Here is a 26320-nt window from a genome sequence, read left to right on the forward strand (position 1 = left end):
CTTATAATCATAACTAATACTTTCAATGGAGCGGGGCATACAACGGTCAATGCCGACAGCCTTGTTAACATATTACTAATCTGTTGGAAGCTGTTACCTACGTCAATGCCAACTGCAACACATTGGGAAGCTTTGAGACAAACCCACAACCTGCTTGGCATGCCTCTCACCAAGAAGTTGCCGACAACTTCTACCATCACATGGCAAGTTGATGAGATCTTCAATCCTCGCAAGGGTAGCTATTTCTAGGATCCGATGGGGTTTTCTTTTATCTTGAAGAGGTTTCTTTATTCTTCATGCCTTTCTTAAAGCACAACCTAAGAATAGTTCCGCCCACTTCCCTCATCTCTCATTGTTTTGTACAAATAGGCAAGCTGTAGAGGTCCCCTCTTCAGCTCCATCCAACCAAAAGCAGGCTCGTGTTGAAATTGTAGGTAATCAATACAAGAGAAAAAGGACTAGGATAGGAGATTTACTTACATTAATAAATGGAGTGCGTATCAGAGTGGGTGTCCATGGCTGCCTCGCCGGAGCCAAGGGGGGTGGCGGTAGTGCCGCTGTGTAAGGTATTGGTTCGAGGGGGCCCGAACCAGGCCGAGGCGCCGGCGTGGAGCGGCCCGTGCTGGGGCTGATATCTAGGCGAATTCGATAAGTCGTCACCTCCATGCTCGATCTCGCTCTGAATGCACTGAAAATTTGAATGGGAACCGCGAGACATAGAAAGGGAGAGTGACAGGGCTGAGAGTTTGGGAGACAAACCTGCAAGTAACCAATCAAGTCGGCCATGGTAGGAGCCAAACCTTGCTCTTGCCGCCTAGATATCCAGCTATAGATTTTCTCCTGCGTGAATTGGATATTTAGACTTCAACTCAAAGAATCAGTTCAATGCAAGATGCTGAGAAAATCGGCATTGTCCCACCCATCTCTCACTTGAATATTGGTCAGAAAGATTGAAACATGAAAAGCTAGCAAATATTATCAGTTTGAGAAGCCCAAGCAAAGAAGATTCAAGTTTAAAAATTCACTTGATCAGCCACCCAAAATGTACATAACAGGGAAAAGTTTCAAATGCCACTACGCTTGAAGCGAGCTAGACATAGATTAAGTTTTAATGAAATTCCATAAAGCTTTGGATTTACGGAATCAGTTGATTCATTTAACGAAATTTTACACAGTGGAATGAGGCAAATTTCGAGTATGTACGCAGGAGTGGTTCCACGGGTCTTATTTTCACCAAATTAGGGTTCGAATTGATCGCACTGAAATTTCTTTTGAAGGGAAAAAGCAAATTGCGGAGGAAGTTAGCCCTCGGCTAGGATTTATTTAACTCAAAAAGTTAAAATTTGACAATTGTAATTTCTGTCCAAAAAGAGTTGACGCACAAATACAACGTAAGAAATATTTTGATTATCATTCAGCAAGACTTCTCAAAACCGTTTTTCTTGAGAAATAGCATTTAAAAAATGATGGCAGAGTGCAACATTACATCCCCTTTCGTAAAGAAACATAAAATGGATGAATGCACCAAAAGTAAAATTCCGCCCAAAAAAAAAGTTATTAAGCACACCGAATTTCAGAATCCCACCGACTATGACTGAAGACCATTCGCCAAACAGGGAAAAATTCTTAGTTTTACATGCGTTTTGAAGACAACAAGACGAACGAGATGCAAAAAAGTATGCCAGAATAAAAAGAAAACCAGGAAGAACGAGCATTCAGAAAGATAAGCATAACAACAAGCAAGCTGGGCGTACATAAGAAGGCCGAAAATAATATCTTGATAAATATGGACGAGATTGAAAGAGATTTGTAAACGGCAAAAAGTGGGCGAGACTAAAAGAGATTCAAACGTAATCAAGAGTCAGAGTAGAATGACCACTTAAACATCTAGATTTAAAACTATCGATTGAGAAACCTTCTACATCTTTGATTTTACTAGTAATCAAATATGGCAAATGCAACCCGAGGTCTCGCAGTACAGATAGAAATGCTCAGTGCCCATACCATAAGAAGGAAGACAGATTAGAGTCATGGTGACCGCAGATGAACAAATAAAACAGAAAAATCGAGAAAAATGAAAAAAAGTCAAACTCCATCAGTGAAGAAGGCGAACTGCAAAGACAAAGCGCCAAAGAAATGAAATTGGTTACGACAAATATTCGACACAGAGGAGACATCGGAAGCGACGGCATGAAAACGAGAACAGGGAAGGTAATTCAAACAAAGATGTAAAATTTACAAGAATACGAACCACGCCGTGTCGCTCGCCGGCCTGGAAGGCAATCTTCTGCTGGTTCATGGCCTGGGTGTAAATCTGAGACAGAGAATTCGCAGCGCTACAGAAACTAGAGTACATGTTCCGGTCGACCTCGTCGAGCCGGCTAGCGACGGATTTCCTCTTCTTGGCCATAAGAACACGAAGAAACAAAGATCAGCCAACGCGACGACGATTACCCACCAAGCGAAGAGGACGGCGACGGTGCCCTAGCTAGGCGGAAGGCAACGGCAGCCCTTGCTTTATACTCACGATCTTCCAGAAACGCCAAGGAAAGTAAGCCTTTGCCAGAGAGAAGAGAGAGAATAGAGAAGAGAGGGAAAGAGGAGAGAGAGAGAGAGAGAGAGAGAGATGCCGGGACCTGGAGGAGAGGGAAAGGTGGTGTTACGTCGGCTGTGGTGCAGCTGCCAGCGCTGGATATTAAAATGGCGCGCCCACCTTCGACTCTGCGACTCAGAACGGGCCTCACAGCCCATTATTAGGCCCATTAAATTTTTGCCCATTATTATTAGACCCTATATCATTGGGCCCAATATCATTGTCCATTTTCAGTAGGCAAATATTTTAGGTAAAGTATTGAGGCTTTTGTTACATTATCCTGCAGCAACAACTTGCACCGCTAATATATTTACATGACCTGAATTTCACAAAAGTATGAATATCTCTATTCATGTGATCATATTGTTCATATCTCTATGGACAATTATAGTATCATTGTATAAAATAATTCATGTGCATGTCTCGTGGAAAGTAATTGGAGTTGTCACGGCACGAAATATTATGGAAGTGTAAAAAAAATTTTACCAGTATCTTATAGTGTCAAAGTAATTCGAAAAACTTGGTTGGGTGGATGATTAAAAGTATTGAATTTGAGGTTCTCAAGCAAAGACCACATAAATACTTTAATTATATTTAATTGTATTTCCATTAGTTCAAAATTTTAAATGATACATTGTTTCTCCGATTAAAAAAATCACAAACCTTTTTCAAAAAGAATGCCGGTTAGTTTATTTGTTGTTCATATATCATGTGAATTTGAGAAATTCTCATTCTCATGGATACAGTAGTACTAAACCACACCATTGAAAATTACTCCCCTTATTTTTTTGTAATATCATTATTGAATATTCTTTTTTATCAATTATAAGTTCTCAGATAAATATACCCATTCTATGAAATGAAATATTTACTGAACCCAAATGCCCCAAAGGGTCTGTTTTTGTTAAAATTTTGAACTGCATAGCTTAGCCTGATGAAGTTCCCTGACCAAGCTCTTGGACAAGGTTTAAGGCCATAATCACCTTTTATTTTAAATTTCATTGCATTTGTAATTTTAAAAGAGCATCAATTGAAAATTTGATGTGAAACTCCACTTCTACATCATTTGAAAGATAAATATTGGTTTTCTTTGGCGTTTCTTTGAAAAGGTCTAAGTCAGGGTTTTGATGAATGTTAAGAGCATGCGATTAGACAACTCATTGGTCAACCTCGGTGAAAATTTCTTGGACTTAGAAAACTCATGGTCAACCTTGGGGAGGTATGCATACTATATATTCAATAAATTGTCACAAGATAAATCAATTTGAACAAAAGGCAATGGAGTAAGCAATTTGTATCTGCAATTTGATGAATAGATGACTTTTGACAGTACAGTCTACAAATCAAACATTTTTGTAACGGAAACTTTGATGAAATAAATATTAGCATGTTCCCTATAGAGTTTCATTCTTTTAAATAAGTCAAACTTGATTTGACACATCAAATGGCGAGAGCAACACTGATGTGGTCCATTTTGAGATAATTATTTAATATATTTAAATACCACTATATAATTATCTACCATCTTATAAAATAAGCATCCCATCTTCTCCATCACTTTTTGGTAGATGATGTTTGCATAATCCCTAGTCTTTGTGGAAACATCCTTAACTTTCTATTGTAACAAATTATTTAGATTTAATTTCTTGATCTGGTTTTACAAGTTTTTTATTAACCCTATTTTCTATTTTCAATTACTGTAAAAATGAGTTGTCAGATATCCAGCACGGAGTGCAACTATAGGTTTATTTCTGTAAGTTAATAACACATGATTTAGGTAAACCAACTTATGCAATAAAGTTTAATAATCTCCTTAATAAAAAATAAACTAATACAGAATGAGCAAGGGTCGAACCACAGAGTGGATAGGTCTTTGGTCTTAATTAGAGTTTCCTAAGAATGATGAAATGATGATCTTTGTGTATGTATCTCCTTTCTAAGTTTGAAACACAAAGGTCTAGGATGATAAATGTATTCAATGGCGTTGCTAATCTACGCCTAATATGATATCTATGATTTTAACGAAGTGAAAACTACTCCAGAATGAAATATGTTTTCACGTCTGTCATAGTGATGCTCACTTCATGATCAAGTCTCCGTGAGTGCATACATTTTTCTTAGTACTCTGGCATCTTACTCCAACACAAATAAAGAAAAGAGAATATGAGAAATTTACTAACTTAATGATGAAGACACACCCCTTGAAGCCTCCTTGTGCTCTCTTTCATTTGGCTAGCTAATTGCTAGAAGCGACAATGAAGAATTCAAGGGGAGGATGCTCTGAAAACACTCTTCATTTACCCAAAAATAGTTTAAGCTAGACTACATAGAAAAAAACATAAAAATTACATGGCTTCGGGACCAATTCATAGAATAGCCACTAGTCAGAATGGCTTTTAGCCGTCGGATTGATCATAGTGATGATTGGATTGACCATGGAGCATCTGATCCCTCCCTTTTAAGTGAGGATGTGATCTCAACCCTCAGATGACGATTGCGATGATCATAGCTCATCATGATTGTCCGATTAGATGGGTGGTAATCCACTGCTCCGGATGCCGCCGTGTATCCTGTGGATAAAACAAATAATAAAAGAGAAAATAATTAAATATCCTTAGATCTACATCGGAGCCTATGCATGAAGCCGCATAAACCCCAATGATATGGGCCCCTTTTGACTTTTTTTCTTTTTTAACCCTGAAATATTCTTTTAAAATATGTATATTTAAATTCTGGAAATTTTCAGAAATTACAACATTAATATCATTTAAATTAAATGGCATTTTAACATGAAGATTTTGCCAAAATTTATCCTAAAAATTATATTTCCATTAAAATTAATTTTAAAATCTTAAATTGTATTCAAATTAGTTCAAAATTTTAATGGAAATTCTAATTTTTAGCAAAATTCTATCATAACATGGTAATATGCAGTATAAATCAATAGTTTAAACCTTAAAATGCAGACATTGTTATGCATAAGTATATGTAAATTGCACATTATAACTAATCACTGTGTGTGTTACGCTCCCAAAACAAACCACTAGGTAATTGGGAGTTTTTAATAATATTGTGAAAATAAAACATCAATGAAGCTCTGATCTCGATTACCACCTCAGTTTTCCATGGATGGTTAGAGCACCACCTCTTCCAAGTCAGCCCTTAAATCCTCCTTCACATAGGCCCTCATGTAATTGCAAATTTAGGGATAATTTAATCATTGTTTTGATCTGAACTCAACCAATAACATTTTTATAATTTTACCTTTTATACTCCACAATGAAGAAAGAGGGATAGAGTATCTAGAGAACAAAATATCAAGCCACTTTTGAGAGACTGAATGAAATATTGGTCCGTTTTATTCATTGTGAGATAATGAAAACAATATTTGTGCAGAAAAAAAAATCTTGAGAGTCAAATTCAATGAGGAAGTACAGCTATCACTTAGTTTTATAAGGTTGGTAAGGGGCATAAATAAAGTTTAACAAACGGAAAATAATAGGTCCTGCTGATGTCAGAAAATTCGCAGCTTAACTGCCACCCAAACACTTGCGGCTGTAGAGGCTTGGTGTCAAATAAGTGCATATGATGAGACTACAGTCTACTGCATCAATGTTTGAAGGATCACTTGCAAAAGTTCTCTGGAATTTTGGCCTCCAAAGAAGAATTAAGATGGATCTTTTGGATGACTCATCTTACTCTCTGAGTGAGCAGAACGCGAAGGTAACATGACTGAGAATTAGATTAAGAATCTGCCTTGGTTACTGATATAAGAGGAATAATTTTTTATCATTCATATCTTTCTTGGCAAAGATTCAACAGATATCTTTCTGATGAGAAAATACAAGGAAACTTAGAGACCAGTGGTATACAGATTTATCATTTTATCAGATTATTCCCCTCTACCTTCCTCTTCCTCGACTCCTCCTCCCCCGTCCCCTTCGTCCGTACTCCCTTCCCTGGTCACTGCTACCTTCAGATCTTCCATAACTGAACATGCTCAGCTTTAAGTGCTCTGCGGCAGCATCTGGTCTTTCCTCAGCCTATCAGAATAATGATAATTAGATCATCACCCAAACCTGGTTAACTTGATAGGAGGATGAGTAGGAAAATAGATAAAGCATGACATAAAATTCTTCCATGTCCAGTTGATTCTGCAGTTGCCGAGCAAGTTCTTCGTCACGGCTGGTGTCTTGGGCTGCGCTGGAAGCTCCCGGAGACTTCAGAGTGCCTGCCTTCCTCCTCTCCCATTCATCTAAAGTGAAGACAGCGGTTTCCTCTCTTCCGCGATCTCTGTGTCTTCCCCCTCTACAATGTCTATTCTCTAAGTCTGATTGATTCAATTTCTGGAGGAGTTTCTGTGTTGCAGCTTGGTTTTGTACCGGAACAGCTTCGACCACTAGCCAGCAACAAGGAATGAGGGAGAGTGTATGTTTAAGTACCTCATGCACAAAAGGAGGATAACTAACCCTCTTTTGGTCTGAGATCTGTGTTTTTGACCATGCCAGTTTTTGATGCTGCTAGATTTGAATGTGCTCCATCACCAGTCTTTGACTCCATGGACAGAACATTCTTGTCACCAGATTCTTTTCGACTAAATGAGTGTTGAGGAGATTGGTGTCTGGTCTTCACAGATCCTGCAGATTTCAGTACAAAAGATGAGCCAGTTTGTGAAAATTGACAGTAAATCAGAGAAATTTTGTGCCATGGAAGCTGAATTATACTGTAGAGAGCTTCTGGTTCGGAGGTGTATGCTTCAAGCCGCAACTTTTCAAATGCGGGAGGTCCTGAACCATCAACGCCTTGAGATGACCGAGAAAAACCAGAGTATTTCTGGCTCACGTTCCATTCATCAAAGAGTGATTGGACAACACCGCCGATAATTTTCACAACATTGGAACTTAAACACAGGATACCATTACGCACAGGTATCTTGCTCTGCAAAAGAACCTGGAAATAACGTTTAAATCATGTCAGCTCTATTGTACTAAAAGTGTACAGGATTACTGAAACAGAGTGCAAAGTTAATTTGAATCTCTTGGAAGAAGATTGATGAAAAATGACCAAACTCAACAACTTTCTTCTGCATTGAACATTGGAAGAAGGTATATGCTACATTCAGTAAGGTGAGAGATGAGGATGGAGAGATGAGAGAGAGATGCCGAATGGGATCTGGCCCAAAGTGATCCATAATAACTTTTTACGAAGAATGCCATCCATTATACTTAACGATTGATTGAGGGCGTAGGGAATGTAGGGAATGTAGGGATATAGAGGCAGCAGGCGTTCTTCTCTCAGGCAGCGCCAAGAAGTAAAACAGACTCGGTACAAGAAGCACTTCTCAGAAACCAGTCAATCAGAGATTCAGGGCAAGTGATGGGTTGAGAGAAGAAAGAAGAGAAAAGAGGGAGGAGAAGAGACGTTTAGGTTCTAGAAAGGGGGAAAACTCCCATAATCCTTTTAGGGCATTACTGATAAGAAACTCCAAAAAGATACTTCGATTATTGAAGAGGAAGATTGATTTCCCGTCTCTTAGGCTTCGTCGATGCCTAGAACGGATAACAGTTCCGAGAATGCCAAAAGACAGATGTGGTCCGGGGTGGGAAAGAGAAGAGGGAGAGGGACGGGGCAATGTGTCAGGAAGTGGGAAGAGCTTCATTCCACGACGAGGGTTCCACGGCGTCAGGCTTGCAGGGAAGAACTTCCGCAATCGAACGACTGGGAAGGGGGTAAGCGACGAGCCAGAGATTTCGAGCTCGCTGAGAGAGAGAGGGATTGAGAGAGGAATGACTTACAATGATATTCGCTGCCCTCCTTCCCCAACACCCCAACCCTTAAGTTAGGGCTGCTGTTGAGCCTGTGGGCTCTTGATGTGTCTTGGGCCGCCGACGTTCGTAAATGCGGCCCGGTATCATATCAATACTCCCCCTGATTTGGACCAGCTTGTCCTCAAGCTGGAATTCTGGGTATTGTTGGCATAGGCTGGAAGCGATTTCCCACGTGGCCTCGTGGGCCCTTCCAGTGGGTGAGCACTAGGAGGCCTTGGGACGAGGGGCGGAATGCTGTGATGGCTTCCGGCATGACGATCCATTCATTTTCCTCCGAGAGGAGTGGGGGTATGGGAAGGGGCCGGTCTGTCGATCCCACTGCTTTCTGGAGTTGAGATACATGAAAAACAGGATGGATACGTACCTCAGGGGGAAATTGGAGACGGTAGGCGACGGGGCCGATGCGTTGCAGGATGCGATAGGGCCCAAAAAATTTGGGACCCAGTTTCTCGTTGGGTCGCCGGGCCAGTGTCTTCTTCCGAAAGGGGCGTAGTTTGACGTATACCTCGTCGCCTTCGGTGAAGGTCACCTCGCGTCGCTTTGTGTCAGCTTGGGTTTTCATTTGAGCTTGGGCGCCGGCTAGGTGACCCTTTAGGACTTCCAGCATCTGGTCACGTTCCGTGAGCAATTTGTCAAGGTCGTCAATGGGCGAGGCTGGGGTGCTGTAACAGACCAAGGTTGGGGGGTCTCGACCATAATCCGCACGGAAAGGGGATGTCTTGAGACTGGTGTGGTAAGATGTATTGTAACTCAGTTCTGCCCATGGAAGATACTTGCGCCAACGTTTGGGTTGGTCCCCTGCAAAGCAGCGAAGATACGTCTCTAGGCCGCGGTTGACGACTTCAGTTTGACCGTCCATCTGTGGGTGGTAGGCTGAACTGCGTTTGAGGGTGGTTCCTTGGAGGGAGTGAAGTTCAGACCAAAACGAGCTCATGAAGATGTGTCCCCTATCCGAGATGATGGATTGTGGCACGCCGTGGAGACGAATGATTTCCTGGATAAACAGAAGGGCCACGTCTTTGGCCGTGAAGGGATGGCGCAGGGCGATGAAGTGCCCGTACTTGCTAAGCTGATCGACCACCACCAGGATGCAATTAGCCCCCTCCGACCGAGGAAGTCCTTCAATGAAGTCCATGGAAATATCCTCCCAACTATTAGTGGGCAAGGGAAGCCGCTGGAGGAGACCGCGGGGGCGAGGTAGGAGGATTTGCACTGCTGACATCGCTGGCATTCATTGACGTAGGTTTTAATATCACATTTCATGGCCGGTTAATAAAACTGCTGACGGATGCGTTGATAGGTCATAAGGAACCCCCCCATGTCCGCCCACTGCCTCGTCATGAAGCTCCTGTAGAACCTGATGGATAAACGGAGAGGCCCGAGGAATAACCAAACGAACCTTGTAGCATAGGTGGCCGTCCGTGATGGCATAGTGGGGGGGTAGTGGTCTTCCCTGCCGAACGTCCTGGTGTAGCTTGTTCAGTTCAGGGTCCTTCCGGACTGCGGCTTGGACGTCGGCTAAGTTGACCCAATTGCTCACTGTGATGGAACAGACTAACTCCTTTGGGGTCTCTATCCTGGATAGAGCGTCGGCGACCTGATTGAGGTGACCCGCCTTATATTGAATTGAAAAGCGATAGCCCAGGAGCTTTGTCAGCAACCAATTATATTCGCCTGAAACTTCCCGCTGTTCAAACAAGTACTTAAGACTGCACTGATCTGTCCGCATTGTGAAGTGCTGGAAGAGTAAATAATACCTCCATTTTCGGACGGCTAGGACGATGGCCAACAGCTCACATTCATATGCCGACTTAGTGCGTGTGGTTGGGGGAAGAGCTTGGCTGAAGTATGCGATAGGTCTGGCTTGCTGCATCAAAACCGCCCCGACCCCAATGCCGGACGCATCTGTTTCCAGCAGGAACTCTTGAGTGAAATCCGGCAAGGCGAGGACTGGCGCAGAGGATAAGGCTTGCTTAAGGGCATTAAACGCCTCCTGTGCCACAGCAGACCACTCAAACTTCCCCTTCTTCAGTAGCTGTGTGAGAGGCCAAGCCAGTGCCGCATAGCCTGCTATAAATCGCCGATAGTAGCCTGCCAATCCCAGGAACCCCCGTAGTTCCCTAACACTCTTGGGAATCGTCCAGTTGGTGACAGCCTCGACCTTGCCAGCATCTGTAGACACCCCCTCTGCAGAGACCAAATGTCCCAAATACTCGAGCTGAGACTGATAAAAGAAGCACTTCTTGGTATTAATGTGCAGATTGTGTCGCTCTAGCGTCTCCAACGCACTGTACAGGTGAGCCGTATGTTCCTCCATGGACTTGCCGTAGACCAGTATGTCATCAAAAAATACGAGAATGAAGCGTCGTAGATAAGGCTGGAAGATCAGGTTCATTAAGGCTTGGAACGTGGCGGGTGCGTTGGACAGGCCAAACGGCATCACCACATATTCATAATGCCCCTGGTGTGTCCTGAAAGCCGTCTTCTCAACATCTTCCTCGCACATCCGTATTTGATGGTAGCCCGACTTTAGGTCTAACTTGGAGAAAGTGGTCATACCATGCAGCTCCTCGAGTAGTTCTTCGACCACCGGAATGGGAAAGCGGTTTGGTACTGTCATCTTGTTGAGGGCCCGAAAGTCCACGCAAAACGCCAAGTGTGATCCTTATTCTTTACCAACAATGCTGGACTGGGAGATGGCCGTATCAGCCCTAGAGCGAGCTGCTCGGCCACGAGCTTCTCCAACTCGTTCTTCTGCAAGTGAGAGTATCGATAAGGATGACAATTAATGGGACTCGTACCTGGCAGCAAGACTATTTGATGGTCCGTCAGTCGAGGTGGCCGCAGAGTGGTGGGCGGTGCGAACACCGTGGAAAATCCGTGCCGGAGGTCAGCTGAGGCCATGATCTCGCTTGCGTGTGCGCCCGTCTGGACAGTTGGCTGGGCTGTCAATAGATGCAGTTCAAGCCCTCGGTGCTGGTGGCGTTGTGGTGCCCGGTTGTTTGGAGCCTCCGTGAGACGGCTCATTCCCAGTTCACCTTCAAGGGTGTGCCACACCCCATCCTCTTGGAATCGGAGGAGGAGCAGCCCCCAATGGGCTTGAGTCCATCCCAGGGTGCTCAGCCATTCGAGACCCAAAATGACGTCTATGCATAGGTCGCGAACGGGAAGGAGATTGGTCACCGCTGTGTAACCCTGCAACTGTAGGCGGACTCTCGGACAGCAGCGTCGACCCCGTATTGTGCGGCCATCCCCCAGTCGAATGACATAGGGTGTGGTAGTACGGAGGGGTAGCTTCAACATGACTGCCAGGCGATGTTGGATGAAATTATCGGTCGCACCCATGTCGATTAACACCTCCACTCCATGTCCCATGATAAGGCCCGCAGTCGGAGAGAACTCTTGGAGCGCCGGGTGGGCACTCCCATGGCCGTCTTCGAAGAGAGAACGGCTAGCGTTACCTCATCTCCCGTGTCACTGTCGGCGTCCATATTGATAGCTTGATCTCCGGAATCTGCGTCGGTCCCTCCGCGTCTTTTTCTTGGAGGAGATGGATCTGGAGGTCTTTGCGACAGTGATGGCCGGGTGTAAACTTTTCGTCACATCGAAAACAAAGGCCTTGCGCCTTGCGCTGGGCCACTTCCTCCACCGTAAGGCGCAGCCGGTGCTTGGGCCCCGGGGTCGTGCGGGGCGTAGGGTGCTCGGCCATATTGCCGCGATGATCCCGCGTCTCCTTGGGCTTCAGAAAACGTGACCCGTGGGACTGTTGAATAACCTCCTCCTCCTCCCTGAGAATTTCTTCAACTTCTAGAGCCAGATCAAATAATTTGTCAGGAGATTGGGGGTCTCGCCAGCAAATCTCCTTCGTATGGACGGCTTGAGAGCAGCCAGTATTGCATTGATAGCTGATACCATGTGAAGCACTGAGGAGAGAGAAAGAAGAGAGAGAAACAGTGCGCAGAGAGAGAGAGACAGAATTAGGGCACTTCAAAAGGATCATCTTATTACTTCACCATGGCCCCTTTTTATTCAAGAAACAAACAAAGAGAGAAAGAAAAAAACTGCTGTAGGAAGGAATATTTCCTAACAGGAATATTCCTTTCCAACGGCTATATTTTTGAAAAAATATAGCCGTAGGGGCAGCAGTTTCCAACGGCCAGATTTCTGGCCGTTGGATGCTGGGCCTGATGTAAATATTCCTTAATGGGCCCTAAGGGCCCCCACTAATGGGCCCTTAATGGGCCCTTAGTGGGCAGTTAATGGGCCTTGCACAGGCCCAGTAATTTAAAGTTAGGGAGAGTTAGCTTTCCATTAATTTGCCCTAAGGTTAGACTATTACATTTACACGACCTTAGGCCCATAGTTAGTACAACACAGTTTAACAGTCTTCCCGCACAAGTCTGGAATGTACCCCACCAAACAGACGAATTCGTCTAGTAGTTCATCCACCGTTCCCATCTGACGCATACGGAAAAGGTTGGTGTAGGCTTGGTGTGGTTTGAGGCCGAATAGCCGACATAGTTGAGCTTTGAAATCATCCCAACTTCGGAAGCCTGCATGATCGTCTTTGTAGCAAAACCACTTGGACGCCTTGCCCTCCAGGTACGAAGATGCCACCCTCAGTCTTTCTCCGTCTTCGGCAGGATGAGAACGGAAATAGTGTTCCACTTTTCAAAGCCAATTTTCTGAATCCTCTCCTGAGAATAACGGGATATCAGCGACGCGATGGAAATGTCTTCCCCCACGCTGCCCTGTCGCAATCTGATGACCTCGCGGATAGGCCTCCGTGACTGAATACTCGTCCATATCCCGAGCATGGTGGCATCTGGGGTCTGCTGCTCGATCATGTCGGGGCATGACAGGAGGAAGGCTCTCACCCCGGTCACAACCCGCCCGTCGCAATCCCCTAGCATTATCCCCAACTCGGGCTACCGCTTGCTCCCCCAGCTCTGGATGCATATTGGTGCGGGGAAGACAAGCAGGACGGCCCCCACAGTATGGGTCCTCCTCGGCCTCGGCATCCTGATCAGGGAAATCGTCGACGCCCAGGTGTGGTTCCCTCAATGGGCCCGGATGGCCTGCGGCTCCCCGGTGGTGCTGTGGCAGCGACGGTGCCTGGGGATAGCGACGGGGGAGGTCCCTTCGATCCATCATCGCCCCGAGCCATCGGCCTGGAATGGGTGGGTACGCGTTCCGCCCTTCATCTTTGGGTAGCGCTTCTGGCCTGTGTCCCAACGGGCTCCGAGATGTTCCCAGTCCCAAACGGACACGATGGGTCCTCTGTTGCCGATTGGGTCGGTGTTCTGTTGCATTGCCCTGATGTCCAAACAATGGACTCAGGTTCGCCGGGGTGAATTCGGCGAAAGGTTGCTTCCCGCGGTCCGTGGCCGCTCTGGTCCCCGCCATCGGCCTTGGCAACAGGCCTTCGGGAGCGTGGATGGCTGTGGGCAGCTGCCTCTCGGTTGCATCTCCGCACTCCTTAAGAGTTGGTGATGACGCCGAACTACTGGACCCCATGTGGGAGGCCCGGTCCGACCTCTGTGAACGCCCCGATCTCTCTGAGGTGGCGATCTGGTTGGCCAACACGGTGTCGAGCTTCTCATGGAGGAGTGCTTGTTCCGCTCGATGAGCTTTGACGTCTGTGACCCTGGCACTTTCGGCCACCTGTGTCCTCAACTCCGAGAGGCTGGCCTCTAATTCTTGGAGCGCCCCCTGAGATGGTCCCTGGTCTTCGGCCGCAATTTTCTTCTTCGCCATGTCGGTGCCCGAAGATCGCTGGAGCTCTGATACCAGTGATAAGAAACTCCAAAAAGATACTTCGATTATTGAAGAGGAAGGTTGATTTCCCGTCTCTTAGGCTTCATCGATGCCTAGAACGGATAACGGTTCCGAGAATGCCAAAAGACAGATGTGGTCCGGGGTGGGAAAGAGAAGAGGGAGAGAGACGGGGCAATGTGTCAGGAAGTGGGAAGAGCTTCACTCCACGACGAGGGTTCCACGGCGTCAGGCTTGCAGGGAAGAACTTCTGCAATCGAACGACCGGGGAGGGGGTAAGCGACGAGCCAGAGATTTCGAGCTCGCTGAGAGAGAGAGGGATTGAGAGAGGAATGACTTACAATGATATTCGCTGCCCTCCTTCCCCAACACCCCAACCCTTAAGTTAGGGCTGCTGTTGAGCCTGTGGGCTCTTGATGTGTCTTGGGCCGCCGACGTTAATAAATGCGGCCCGGTATCATATCAATTACATCTCAATTTAAGTTCAATTTTTAGGACCCAAATTCCATGCTACAATGGTCATTATTGAATGGTATTAAGAACTGTCAAGAATCCTGTTCCGTTATGCACTTCTGTTCAATGGACTGAGTAGGTAAATAGACCCAAAATCCTGATATGATCCAACAGCGGGTCTACATTCGGTAGAAGACCCGAGTCAGGGCCATTATGCAAGACCAGGCCCAACCCGCACCATCTCTTACTTAAAGGCCTCTCTTGAGGCAGTCGGGGTAGGAAATCACACAGTAAGCTTCCCTTCTCTCTCTCTCTCGTCCTCCCTTCCTATCTCTTGGTCGTGAACCTCTCCTCTGTGGTTCGTAGGTCGACGACCTCCCGGCTGAGCCCTCGACTACTCTCCGGCGATCATTCCCGTTTCTCTCCTCTCCACCCTGGGAACTCCTCTACTTCTTCCCTCTCTCTACTTCTGTCCCTCTTCCCCTACTCATGTTACTGCTACTTTGGAGCATTTCTGTTCTTTCATTGAGTTCTGTTAGTACATTCGACTATCGATCCATCCCCGACGTGGGAACCTATCAAATCCATTATTTTCCGCTGTCAAAAAAAGTACCTTATAGTCTGCCCTCATCATTTGTTCCACAAATCTACATACCTTCCTATCTTCTCATCTCTTCCCAACCACGAGAAGGTGAAACATCGAAGAAATAGAATATCTAGACGGGATAAATGAGAATTATTCAACAAAACGAATCTCTTCTCTTTAATTTGCATGTTAGTCATCAAAATGAATCCCTTTCCTTTTAATTTTCGTAAGACAGTAAATACTCTAAAAGGAACTTTCCCACCCGAAAGAATAGAAGAATAAAGATTTTGGACAGGGAAGAAAGACATGGTACCTTAGTTCCTGGAATGATGGGTTCATTTATTGAAGGTATTGGACTGCATTCTATGGCGATCACTTCTGTGTGCCCATCAGTAAGATTTAGACGAAGTAGACGGCGATCCTTAGACGAAGAATCGATGCTGCTTTGATAGATATCCCTCGCCTGAACCAACTGCAAAGTAAATAATATAGAAATTGACCATGAATGGGCTTGGGAAATTGTTCACTTGATTATTCACTGCAACATAAAACGATGACTAGTGACGGGATGAGACAAATCTGAGGCATAATCTCACATACTTTATTGTAGATGTGCTTTTCTGAATGCCCATGGTACAGAGTTTGATGTGTCATAACTTTCTTCCTAAGTAGCAGATCGTGTAAAGAAAGACAATGCTCAAAAGTATTTTATTATTCTTGCCTGCAAGACCAAGGGCCCCTGAAGATGAGACAATTTCTTCATGGCCGATGAGTCTGGAAGGCATTTTCCGCCAGATGACCTCATATCCATGTTGAGGATCTCTGATTCCACAGCCTTCAGAATCCTGTCCAAATCTTGGCCACCTTCTTCTTCGAAAACGTGTTGGAACAACGGTAGCATGTCCTCAGGATTCCTGAAGCGCCACCCTTTCGATGTCAGCATTTCCAATATAGTCTTTGACAGCTTTGAAGCCTCCATCCTGCCCACTTGTTCAAGTCTCCCTCCTCCAGCGATGGTTGCTACCAAATGCAAAACACCTTTACCATTTTAGTTAACAAGATGCGATAATTACATCTCCCCCCCCTCTTCTTGTGCATTCAACGCAAACGCAATCATAGACAGGTTTCTTCGTCATGCAACAGTAATCATAAGAGGGGATAGGTTGGATTTCATACTAGCTCATGATTATAACATTCCATATACATACATAACCCTCAACCCAATGACATCCTATGTGAATATCCCATGAGATTTTCAAGGAAACTTTTCAGGGAAACAATTGGCTTTAAAAGTCAGACATTGATAAGGAGGCATAAGAGATAAAGCGATTGACGAAGAATACTAACGAGAAACCGCGCCCGCAAAATCTTTGGAGTCCTTCGATTGTTCCTCGTCGAGATTTAGATGAAGTTAGACTGGGCAGCCACGAAATATCGAGGAAAAGCTTTTGCCCAAGTAGCAAACTCCATCCACGGAAAAGAAATAAACATCGCAGAAGCAGCTTACGGAGAAATGCTGAGCTTACTCTCCCGAGCTTCCGCGCGTGCTCTCTCCTAATACCCTTCGTCGTCTGCACGGCCTCACAATAACCGCAACTCTATCATCCTCGTGATCGCAAGTCTTCCTGCGAGGAAGAGATCGATCAGAATTGAACTCGTCGCAGTTAGAAAATTCAAGAATTGCAAAGATCGAAGTGCATGCCCCCCCACCCTTCTCCAGTGCAGTGAGCTCCCTCGACGGCGCAGTCTTCCCGCTCGAACATCTATCAAGCGACCATCTAATTAAACCAAATTAGTCTGATGAGATTAATTAGGCTCTATTTCTTTCCCCTCGTGAATACTTATTTAATCGTCCTCGTCCTGAACCGATGACGATAGTGAATCGTCGTCGAATCCGTTATTTCGACTCCATTCGGATGACGATGACGATGCACATACCAGAAGGTCTCTCGTTCCATCTAGACATGGTAGTTCTGTTCGTTTGGTGCGAACTTGAGCGAATTGTTCGGATTTCCGAACAGAACAAATCTTGAAACGAACAGAACTTAGCACACACCAGTGTGCGGTTCGCTTTGTTCGATTTGTGCGAATTTATTTGTAAAGTATTTTATACAAATTAAGAAACTTAGAACTTTAGAAGGAATGCTTCCCGCTTTGCCTCCCCCACTCTACCTCATTTTCTCGTTCTCTCAAGCTCTCTCGAGTCTCGACGGCGGCCTGTAGACACGCCTCTAATTCGCCTCTAACTCGACGACGGCCTGTAGAAAGCTCTCTCGAGTCTCTCTCTCGTTCTCTCTACTCTCTAGTCTCGCCTCTCTCTGCTCTCTGCTCTCTCAATCACGGAGCTTCCCGACATTTTAAGGTATCCTCGCCCTTTTGATTGCGGGAAAAATCTATCTTGTATGTCTCGTTTTAGCTTTTTGAATCGATGCATTTGCTTGGACACGGGGTCGCAGGTGTGCGCGCTGCAGTGGAGCAAGCACGAGAGGGAGCTGCTGAGCTCGCACGGATTCACGCATAACCAGCTCACTCTCTGGAAGTATCCTTCCATGGTGAAGATGGCCGAGCTCACCGGCCACACTTCCCGCGTCCTCTTCCTCGCGCAGGTGCTGATTTTGATTCCCTCTCTCTCCGATTTTGATTCTCATCTTGATTTTTTTTATTTTTTGAGCTGTTTGTTTCTCTTCTTTTGATATTTTCTTTCGATCCTCTTTCGATCAGTTTTTTCTCCACTTCCGATCTGTTTTTTTTATTTTCGACCTAATTTTTTCATCTTGATCCTCTGTCGATCTGTTTTTCTCTGTCAATCTTCGGATCCTGTGTCATGTCTTCTTTCGACGTTTTTTTCTCATCTTGATCCTCTATCCTTCTGTTTTTTCTCTGACTTCTGATCTTCTCCACTTCGGATCTCTTTTTTTCTCTGTTTATTCGTTATTCTGATCTTGATTTTTCGATGTTTTCGCTCCGTTTTTAAGCTGTTTTTCAGTGTTTTTCTCATCTTAATCCTCTTTCTATCTGTTTTTTCTCCTCTATCGGTTTTTTTGTATATTTTCTGTTTTTTGTCTTTTTTTGATATTTTTCTACGGACTGCTTTTTCTACGGAATACAGTCTGCTTGATCCTTTCGAATCTCGGTTTTCTCGTTTTCCTTCAGCACTTGGTCTTTATTTTTCTTCTGATCTGTTTTTTCCCTCTTCTCATCTTGTTTTTTCTTCTGATATGTTTCTGTTGGCTATTTTGTTCACATCTCTTCTTGCTCCGTCTTTTTCTCCTCTTCTGAATTGTTTTTTCTGCGTCTGCCTTCTTTTGATCTGTTTTTTCTTTCCTCTTCCGTCTTTTTTGCCCTTTTTTTCCCTCTTGCTTGAATGATCCTTCTGATCTCTTTTTTTTTGTTTTTCATCTGTTTTCTATCTTCTTTTGATATTTTCTCTGTTTTCTGTCTTCTTTTGATCGTTTTTCGATTCGTGTTTTTCTCTGTCAACTGATCTTCTCCACTTTGTCGCCCTTAAAAAACAGTAGCATGATCCTTCGCCTTCGGATCTCGTTGTTTTTGTTTTTTCTTTTGATTTTTTCCTCTGGACTGTATATTTTTTTCTTCTCTTTTCTTTTTCAACTGTTTTTTTTACTTTTTTATGTTCTTTTTTTTATCTCATCTCAATACCTTTTGATTTCGTTTTTCTTATATATGATCATCTTTCGACCTGTTTTTTTATTCTGATTTTATTTTAATTCTTTGTGCGTGAAGAGCCCGGATGGCTACACGGTGGCGTCAGCGGCGGGGGACGAGACGCTGAGGTTCTGGAACGTGTTCGGCACGCCAGAAACGGCGGCCCAAAAGCCCATTAAGGCCGGCCCTGCAGCAGGGGTGGTAGTTCTGTACGTTTGGTGCGAACTTGAGCGAATTGTTCGTTCTGTTCGGATTTCCGAACAGAACAAATCTGGAAATGAACAGAACTTCGCATTTAATGACTGTTATCACTAGATTTAATGACTGTTATATTTATACTGAAAATATTATACTGATTATGGTGTTTCATGACTTGCGATTCGTAAATTAAGTTAACGTCATACTAAATTAGATTATTCGTAGTAAATTATACTTTATGCATAACATTTTTTTGCAATTTATAGCATTTTATGCAATTACCAAACAATTATGTTCTTTCTGTGCGAATTGTGTTCGCTTGTTCGAATTTGTTCGTTTGGTTCGAATTTGTTCGAATTTGTTCGTTTGTTCGCATTTGTTCGGTTGTGCGAATTTGTTCGGATGTGCGAATTTTGTTCGTTTGTTCGAATTGTTCGAACATTTGTTTGAATTTTCGCACATAAAAAGAGCAGCACACCGAACACACCCTTGTGCGGTTCGTTTGTGCGAATTTTCTGTTCGTTCTAAACGAACGGAACAGAACAACCATGTCTACTTCTATCCCAGAGGGTTCTGCAGTTGTTGTGATAGATGTTCGTCCTTCGTCAACCTCACCCTCTAATAGTCTGATGAGACGTCGTCTGCATTCGTCATCCCAGAGGGTTCTGCAGCAGGAGGTATGATGGGAGATGAAGATATAAGTTTGGGAGAAGACAAGATATACACAGTTAGAGATTGTTGTATTCCACTAATCAAAGTTGTCTTAGCATTTAAAATAGTACATTATAACAGTCTAAATGTTTCATTTCTACTACTGAATCATGGCCTTCTATATTTCATTATTTCTATATTTGGTTCTGAATCGATTCTTGACTGTTAACACTCTGAACAAGTATAGGGTACAAGGTCATTTATCACTTGATACTCTTTATTATCAAGTCCTATTGGTTGAGGTTGTTGCAAACTAGTCTCCAAGTTTTTGACTCCTCAATTACCCCCGCAAGGCGCAACACTGGTAATGAGACGTTGAGCTTGTCTCTAAATGAAGAAAGACAAATTATTGGAATTGGCTTCGTCACAACATATGCAAGTTACCTTCCATTGTTGATGAAATAGACGCAGATGTTTTTTGATGGAACTTGCTCTGAAATGAGATGAATTTTTCTTTGGCTCTGTTTTGTCATTGCATGAAATACTGGATTTGCCGCTAGATAGGTGGCCCCATTGATGGAAATATATGTGGTCGGCAAGCCAATCACACATTCCACATCTCGTTCCATATTCATTAATGGAACATATTCATTATAGTGCACGTGTGATGGGTATAATGACGTCGATGAATACATTATCGAACTTAGTGAATTACGATGAGATCGTAATACGGAGATCACTATTCTTTAAGCATGTGTTCTAAACATTCATATTCAAAGGATACGCGAGAAGGACATCAAAGTATCCGGATAGAATAACACTATCTAGCTTCACTCATATGATGAGTATGGCTGGTCCCGTAGCCATTAGTGTGGCGACACTAAGGATAGATAGTGGGTGCTCTTTAGTGGAAAGAATTCACTGAATTGATCCGTATGAATCCCTGAATGGTATTATACCGAACTGTCAATCAGGTTGATTCACGTCACGGTTGTGTAAGTGGTCCTTAGACATGAGACACCAAAGACGTCTTGTGGACGGACGGTTGTACTTTGGCTATGGTCTACGAGTCTCTAATCATGGGATTCTAAACGGTCTTAATTCGGGTGCATCAAGAAGTACACGAAGGCGATTGAGTGGTCAAGATAGGATCGTCCACCCTCGGTATAAGAGGTGACACCTCAAGGAAGACGATGCAATAAAGTCCTTGGCCAAGGTAGTGAAATATCGGAGAAGAGTTCTCCGATGATTTCTGAATGCATCAGTACTAACTCGGATGATCGATTAGGGTTTGACAGTTGACCATACCCTAAGTCGTCCAAGGAGCGTCAAGTGGATGAGGGATTATACATATACGGTAACCGATGATGAACAGGTTCCATGAGTGAGTCGATACATACTCCTTTGTATCTTCTAGGATACGAGGTGTAGCTTGGCACCCCACGTGTCGGAGTCTCGACCTATCGATTGGGTTAAATCGATCCGACATTAATTAATCTATATGATGATATAGTAATTTGGAAGGCCAATAAAGGTTATTGGGCCGCTGGAGTCGTTAACTAGACTAATACATGGGCCTAGAGGGTCACACGCAAATGGTCTTTTGGACGTTGGAAGATATACTTAAGTTTTGGGGGTTTTATGAAAAATATCCACTTAGTATAAATAAGGGAAGGCCCTGAACGAAATTCACCCATGCCAGAATTGTTCAGGGGCCTTTCCCCTTCTTCTCCACTCTCCCCACACCCCCTCTCCATCCCTGATGTGATCGGGACGACGTAATGACGCCGACGGAGAAAGAACGGGGCTCGTCTACGAGAAGGAGGAGATCCGACGCACCGAGGACCGCGTGGATATGTCTAGAGGCTGCACACTTGAGCAGCTCGACTCGTCTCACTCCGGGATCGAAGAAATCACGAATGAGATTTGTGCAAATGTACATCGTTTTAATGTTTTCGTTGATGCCGTTCGATTCGCAAAGAGTCTTCCGCTACGTATCGTTTTGTTCTGTTCATCCAGATCTAGGCTTAAAGAACCCAACACCCACGATTATCACACAAATAATAGGTTATCAGTAAACTCTAACGTAAACTTATTTGATTAGAGATTGTATCTAAAGGACTTCAGATGTGACATTATTTAAGGATTTACATTCAGCCGGCAGTGCTTGATCTGGCTTCCATTGGTCGATTTTTGTCCAATATATATCAAAAGACTCCTTTCAACCTTGTATTTATGTGATCCCTGCCCATTCTACACTACTAAATGCATTTATAGTTAAATATGAATATCAATGAATAAGTAAACCATAAAATATACTTCCTTTTAGATAATGAAGTAGATGTCTCAATGCTTTCTGATGAACCCAAAATGCGACGTGCAATTATACACACTTTAAAGCCATTTTGGATCATTTTACTGATATTATCTTCATCTCTATATGGGTCCTCTACTTAATTTATGGTTATATCTACTTAATTTATGGGCCCACTAATTCTTATTCAAAATATGATTAATTAAAATGGTAAAGGTGTTTTACATCACCTTAAAAAGTAGAAATACTTTTTAAGGTTATCTCTACTTAATTTATGGGCCTACTAATTCTTATTCAAAATATGCTTAAAATATTACTACATTTAACTAGTTTAATCCTTCTATGTAGTATGTTAGTTTCGGGGAGGAAGTAATTTTTTTTAATAAAAAGAAGAATATTAATGAATAAAAAGTGGTTTTATGAAGCACTAGAGGCAGCTCCACCAAGCGTCCATCAACTGCTCGAGCCAGCAACAAGCAGACGAGCACGTGGTGCCCAATCCTGGGCGTGGCCAGTGAATAGTTGACGACCATGTAGTAGCGCACATCAGGCACATACAAACACAAACAAAGCCCGAGTAAGTCCAATAGGGAGCCCACAAAGGCCTGAGAGCAGATGTAGCTTGCGCATTTTAGGGGAGATGTCATGTTATTTTGTTTTATCATATTCTTGTATGGGATTTATCTGATTATTTTTGTGAACTCCGCACTCAGATGGGCTAACAAGTGATGAGATAAATCATGGCCCAGCAGGCGGATATATTAAAACAAATAAGAAGAAACCTTGACTGCGCTTCGAGCTGACCATGCCCGGCGCGCGTTAGAATGGGCTTCTATAAGTACTTCGATAAAGTCTTAGTTGTCCAATATTCTTAATGGAGATCGGACAGTGAGATTTATTATTTTTAATTCTCTTTTTTTACTTATTTTGCAGGGTTCTAACAGGCCACGCCGACTGACGAGGACAACTGATCCCCCCGAATAACTAATCAGACAAAGAAAATGGATGGCGAGGCTGATGACGGGGTGGTGACATGGCTCGTGAGTGTGTATCAAACTTAATGGGGGTCCACATCTGACATTTAATCGAAGCCGTCGAATCCCATTTAAAGGAGATCGTATGAAAACTTTCACCAAATGACAATTTTTTTGGGGGGGGTTGGGGGGGTTACTGCATAGGCAATTCGATGGCTGGGAGAACCCCCAAGGCAGGCCCACTACATCAGCAGCCATGGGAAGTCCTTTCCAAACCTTTAAAAGGGCTCGACGACCCCTACTTTGCTCATCTCCTCGGATCTAGAACACCTCAGATCTTCACCATCATAGAGGAAGGCAGGATGAGACGCACACAGATGCTAGGAGGCGGTGATCTTCGCCCCCAATCTCCAATTGCTTCAGTCAGAGAAATCCAAGTTGATTTTTGTGTCATATTCAGGATATACCTAGTTCGTATTCATGTTTGTTTTCATAAATTTGGTTTAACTTGTCTGTAGAGATTGATATCATTGTGATTTCATTGTGCGGCCTCTATAGGCATTCGATCCAATAGGTTCCATGCATTTGGGCATTCTAAAAAATTTTCACAATTTTTGTTCCAAATTTTACATCCTAATATATATATGTAGATATATATATATATATATATATATATATATATACACATATTAAGTATTACACCTATATAAGTTGCATCCTACTATTAAAATCGGTCAATTAATCATATGTTATTATAAAATTTCACTCTTAATAACTCTTACTAGTCCCTCCATCTTCTTTTAACCTATCTCCCTCAGTATATCTAGTTAATTAAACTAGCTTAAATACCCTCTCAATATAGCTACTTTATTTTATTATAACTTAGATATTTGCTATTATCTTATCTTACTCTCTTAGGTAAGATATATAAGTATTTATTTATTCCATTAATCTATGTCTTAATAAAAATATATTGCTCTTAATAACTCTTACTATTTTTCTTTATTATGTTCCTTATTTCCCTATCATTAGCAATACTTAATTCTTCTTCTTATATTTTACTAAACTGAATACTTCCATTGATTAACTTCTTTCACCTTATTACCATAAAATCTTATTCAATATATAACTAAATATTAGCATCCATCATCATTATCCATCTCTGATCTTACATATAAATTATTGTAAATTAAATAAACAACATCCTATCTCAAATTAATAGTACTTTACTATTCTATATATCTCACTACTCTTCTACACTTCTTCCACTACCTACATTCACAAAACCCATAATTATAGTACCATTAATTCATTTCAAATATCCTACTTCATTATTATATCTAATATCTATAAAATGACATAAATTATCTTATACAGGTGATCCAATTTGGTGAAGTGACCCAACTATTTAATTCAGGCATTCCTCCTACATATAAATTTGGTGAACTATTTCCCTTAAGAGAAACCATCCTTTGTCATTAGTGTCCATGAATGATATACATGGTAAATCCATTATATTCATGCATTTGGAATAAAAAAAACGAATTCATTTTCTCTTTGAGTTGAAAATTTATAGATACATTCAACCAAGTTTTGTTCTCTCCATCATTTTCCCTTTAATATACTGAAATAAAGTTGAGATGCAGTTGAACAAAATCTTCCCATATTATCTATAATTATTATCCTATCATCAATATTACTAAAACAAAACTCTTGTCTCTAAAATTTGATTGCATATTTGAATACAACCCTGTTAAAAAACTCCCTAATCTTTTTTATCCTTTCATTCTTTTGTAATATTTTTTAAGAGCTGGAAAGTTTCTATCGAGTTTTGATTGAAATTTCCATCACCTCATTCTACAATTTGAATTTTGTGCACTATAGCTAATATACTATTTGGGAAAAAATATCCTCTAATTCACGGAGACATGCTTGGCCCATCTAATAAACTATGTGATTGGCCCATCTGCATAGTGTTTAAAAATTTTATATTTATTTTTAATAATTTTATTTTATTTGATACATTGTTTACAAAAGGGGGATATCACTTGGAGGCTATATAAAGCCCTCACGTGACACCCAAAAGATAACAATTTTTTTAGAAAAAAATATAGTCCAAGAAAGAGGTCTAATGGCTGTCATTACTAACGTCGCATGTAATTGCCGCCTCAATACAGACTTATCTCTTGGCAATTCGTCTGCACTAACTAGCATGTAGCTAGTGTGTCGCCCTCATCACCCCCTTTATTGTATTCGGCATCGCCATCGTTGCCGTCTCCATCGCCCTAATCACATCCTTGTCCCCCTCGTCACCGTCTCTGCAACTGCATGATCCTGCGTGTCCTGCGTCAATTATTCTGTTGTGTGCAAATCGGAAATAATCTCTCTATGTTGGATTTATTTTCTCTTTTCTCCCCTCCATTCCTGATAACATCAAATTAGATCAATAAAATTATGATTTTATACTTCTTTTTTACTACATATTTTTTCAGATTTGCACTACCATTATTCAAGATTAAAGGACAAAATGAGAAATTTATTATTTATTTTCCTAATCTCTATTTTTTATAAAATTTTGAGACTAACCCCACTTGACCCCTTAGAGTCAAGTGGATGTCTCATATCTTCTTAGAGGTTTATTTGAAATATAGGACTTAGGTAAATAAAATGGTGAATTTGGGATAAAAATGGAAGGAAAGGAGAAACCTAAGCCATCTAATAAATAATAGGAAGAGACTCGATACACAATAAGCCCATTCTAAAAGCCCATTCAAATCTCTGTAAGGACATGTTCAACTAAAAGCAAAAATTGTGGAACTAACCCACAGCTTCATTTTGATAGGCCTGTTTTCAAAGATGGGAAGGGGACAATGTAAATCCAAGATGGAAATCAAATAATCCTAACTCTCCAAACCCTTGGAATTAAATCCAATGCCTCGGAGAGTTAGGAAACTTCTATTTATTCTCTTCTCCATTCTCTTTGTATCTCATATTGTTGTTGGTGGCCTAGTGCATCATATTTGTTTGATATATTGTTTTTCTACGAGAGTGTGGGAGATAGAGTTCAAGGGTGATAAAGATTTTTGTAGAAAGAACACAACTTGGTCGTTGGGAGAAGTGACAGCTAGGTTTGTGTAATCTCCTGAATGTTTCATTTGAATTTTATCACCTTTTTATCTAGATAAACATTAGAGAAGCTATGCTAGACTTCAAGCTTTCCAACGCATCAAATAGCGCTGAAAAATTCATGATGTAGCATGAGTTACAACATTTTCAGTGTAC

General features: G+C 42.5%; 4 protein-coding genes across 8 annotated transcripts; 1 reads left to right on the forward strand and 3 right to left on the reverse strand.

The window, feature by feature from the left end:
• Positions 1-396: 396 nt before the first annotated feature.
• On the reverse strand, positions 397-2672 carry LOC144709769 (uncharacterized). Of its 2 annotated transcripts, none has more exons than XM_078583408.1 (3): positions 2252-2672; positions 760-840; positions 397-688 (listed from the first exon to the last, which is right to left on the reverse strand). In XM_078583408.1, the coding sequence occupies exons 1-3, from the start codon at positions 2408-2410 to the stop codon at positions 482-484; spliced, it is 447 nt and encodes a 148-aa protein (XP_078439534.1). In that variant the 5' UTR covers positions 2411-2672; the 3' UTR covers positions 397-481. The 2 variants fall into 2 exon arrangements, with proteins under 2 accessions (XP_078439534.1, XP_078439535.1); XM_078583409.1 differs by having other exon boundaries at positions 397-679; positions 2252-2668.
• A 3691-nt stretch (positions 2673-6363) lies between these two features.
• On the reverse strand, positions 6364-17040 carry LOC144709764 (tudor domain protein (DUF1767)). Of its 4 annotated transcripts, none has more exons than XM_078583400.1 (8): positions 16946-17040; positions 16762-16860; positions 15964-16255; positions 15549-15714; positions 7318-7543; positions 7063-7230; positions 6721-6992; positions 6364-6636 (listed from the first exon to the last, which is right to left on the reverse strand). In XM_078583400.1, exons 3-8 carry the CDS (start codon positions 16212-16214, stop codon positions 6496-6498), a joined length of 1224 nt encoding a protein of 407 aa, XP_078439526.1. In that variant the 5' UTR covers positions 16215-16255; positions 16762-16860; positions 16946-17040; the 3' UTR covers positions 6364-6495. The 4 variants fall into 4 exon arrangements, with proteins under 4 accessions (XP_078439526.1, XP_078439525.1, XP_078439527.1 ...); XM_078583399.1 differs by having other exon boundaries at positions 16743-16860; XM_078583401.1 differs by having other exon boundaries at positions 15964-16273; positions 16743-16860.
• LOC144709529 (uncharacterized) lies at positions 11879-14632 on the reverse strand. The gene is made up of 4 exons (XM_078583108.1): positions 14538-14632; positions 13191-14446; positions 12797-13088; positions 11879-12209 (listed from the first exon to the last, which is right to left on the reverse strand). The coding sequence occupies exons 2-4, from the start codon at positions 14176-14178 to the stop codon at positions 11879-11881; spliced, it is 1611 nt and encodes a 536-aa protein (XP_078439234.1). The 5' UTR covers positions 14179-14446; positions 14538-14632.
• A 425-nt stretch (positions 17041-17465) lies between the features above and the next one.
• LOC144709513 (cell division cycle 20.2, cofactor of APC complex-like) lies at positions 17466-19273 on the forward strand. Its single transcript, XM_078583088.1, has 3 exons — positions 17466-17597; positions 17692-17841; positions 18980-19273. Exons 2-3 carry the CDS (start codon positions 17785-17787, stop codon positions 19214-19216), a joined length of 294 nt encoding a protein of 97 aa, XP_078439214.1. The 5' UTR covers positions 17466-17597; positions 17692-17784; the 3' UTR covers positions 19217-19273.
• The last annotated feature ends 7047 nt before the right edge of the window (positions 19274-26320 follow it).

Source organism: Wolffia australiana, chromosome 11 (assembly GCF_029677425.1).
Source record: "Wolffia australiana isolate 7733 chromosome 11, ASM2967742v1".
Lineage (NCBI taxonomy): Eukaryota > Viridiplantae > Streptophyta > Magnoliopsida > Alismatales > Araceae > Wolffia > Wolffia australiana.

Coding starts and splice junctions, on each gene's coding strand:
- LOC144709769 (XM_078583408.1), bottom strand. CDS start 2,410: ATGGCCAAGAAGAGGAAATCCGTCGCTAGCCGGCTCGACGAGGTCGAC. Junction 841..2,251: donor CCGGCGAGCGACACGGCGTG/GTTCGTATTCTT, acceptor CAATTCACGCAG/GAGAAAATCTATAGCTGGAT. Junction 689..759: donor ACTTGATTGGTTACTTGCAG/GTTTGTCTCCCA, acceptor TCAAATTTTCAG/TGCATTCAGAGCGAGATCGA.
- LOC144709529 (XM_078583108.1), bottom strand. CDS start 14,178: ATGGCGAAGAAGAAAATTGCGGCCGAAGACCAGGGACCATCTCAGGGG. Junction 13,089..13,190: donor CACGGAGGCCTATCCGCGAG/GTCATCAGATTG, acceptor GGCTTTGAAAAG/TGGAACACTATTTCCGTTCT. Junction 12,210..12,796: donor TGCGGGAAGACTGTTAAACT/GTGTTGTACTAA, acceptor AGAAATTCTCAG/GGAGGAGGAGGAGGTTATTC.
- LOC144709764 (XM_078583400.1), bottom strand. CDS start 16,214: ATGGAGGCTTCAAAGCTGTCAAAGACTATATTGGAAATGCTGACATCG. Junction 7,544..15,548: donor CCATCATTCCAGGAACTAAG/GTACCATGTCTT, acceptor CGTTATTTCCAG/GTTCTTTTGCAGAGCAAGAT. Junction 6,637..6,720: donor TGGACATGGAAGAATTTTAT/GTCATGCTTTAT, acceptor TTATTCTGATAG/GCTGAGGAAAGACCAGATGC.
- LOC144709513 (XM_078583088.1), top strand. CDS start 17,785: ATGGTGAAGATGGCCGAGCTCACCGGCCACACTTCCCGCGTCCTCTTC. Junction 17,842..18,979: donor GCGTCCTCTTCCTCGCGCAG/GTGCTGATTTTG, acceptor TTGTGCGTGAAG/AGCCCGGATGGCTACACGGT.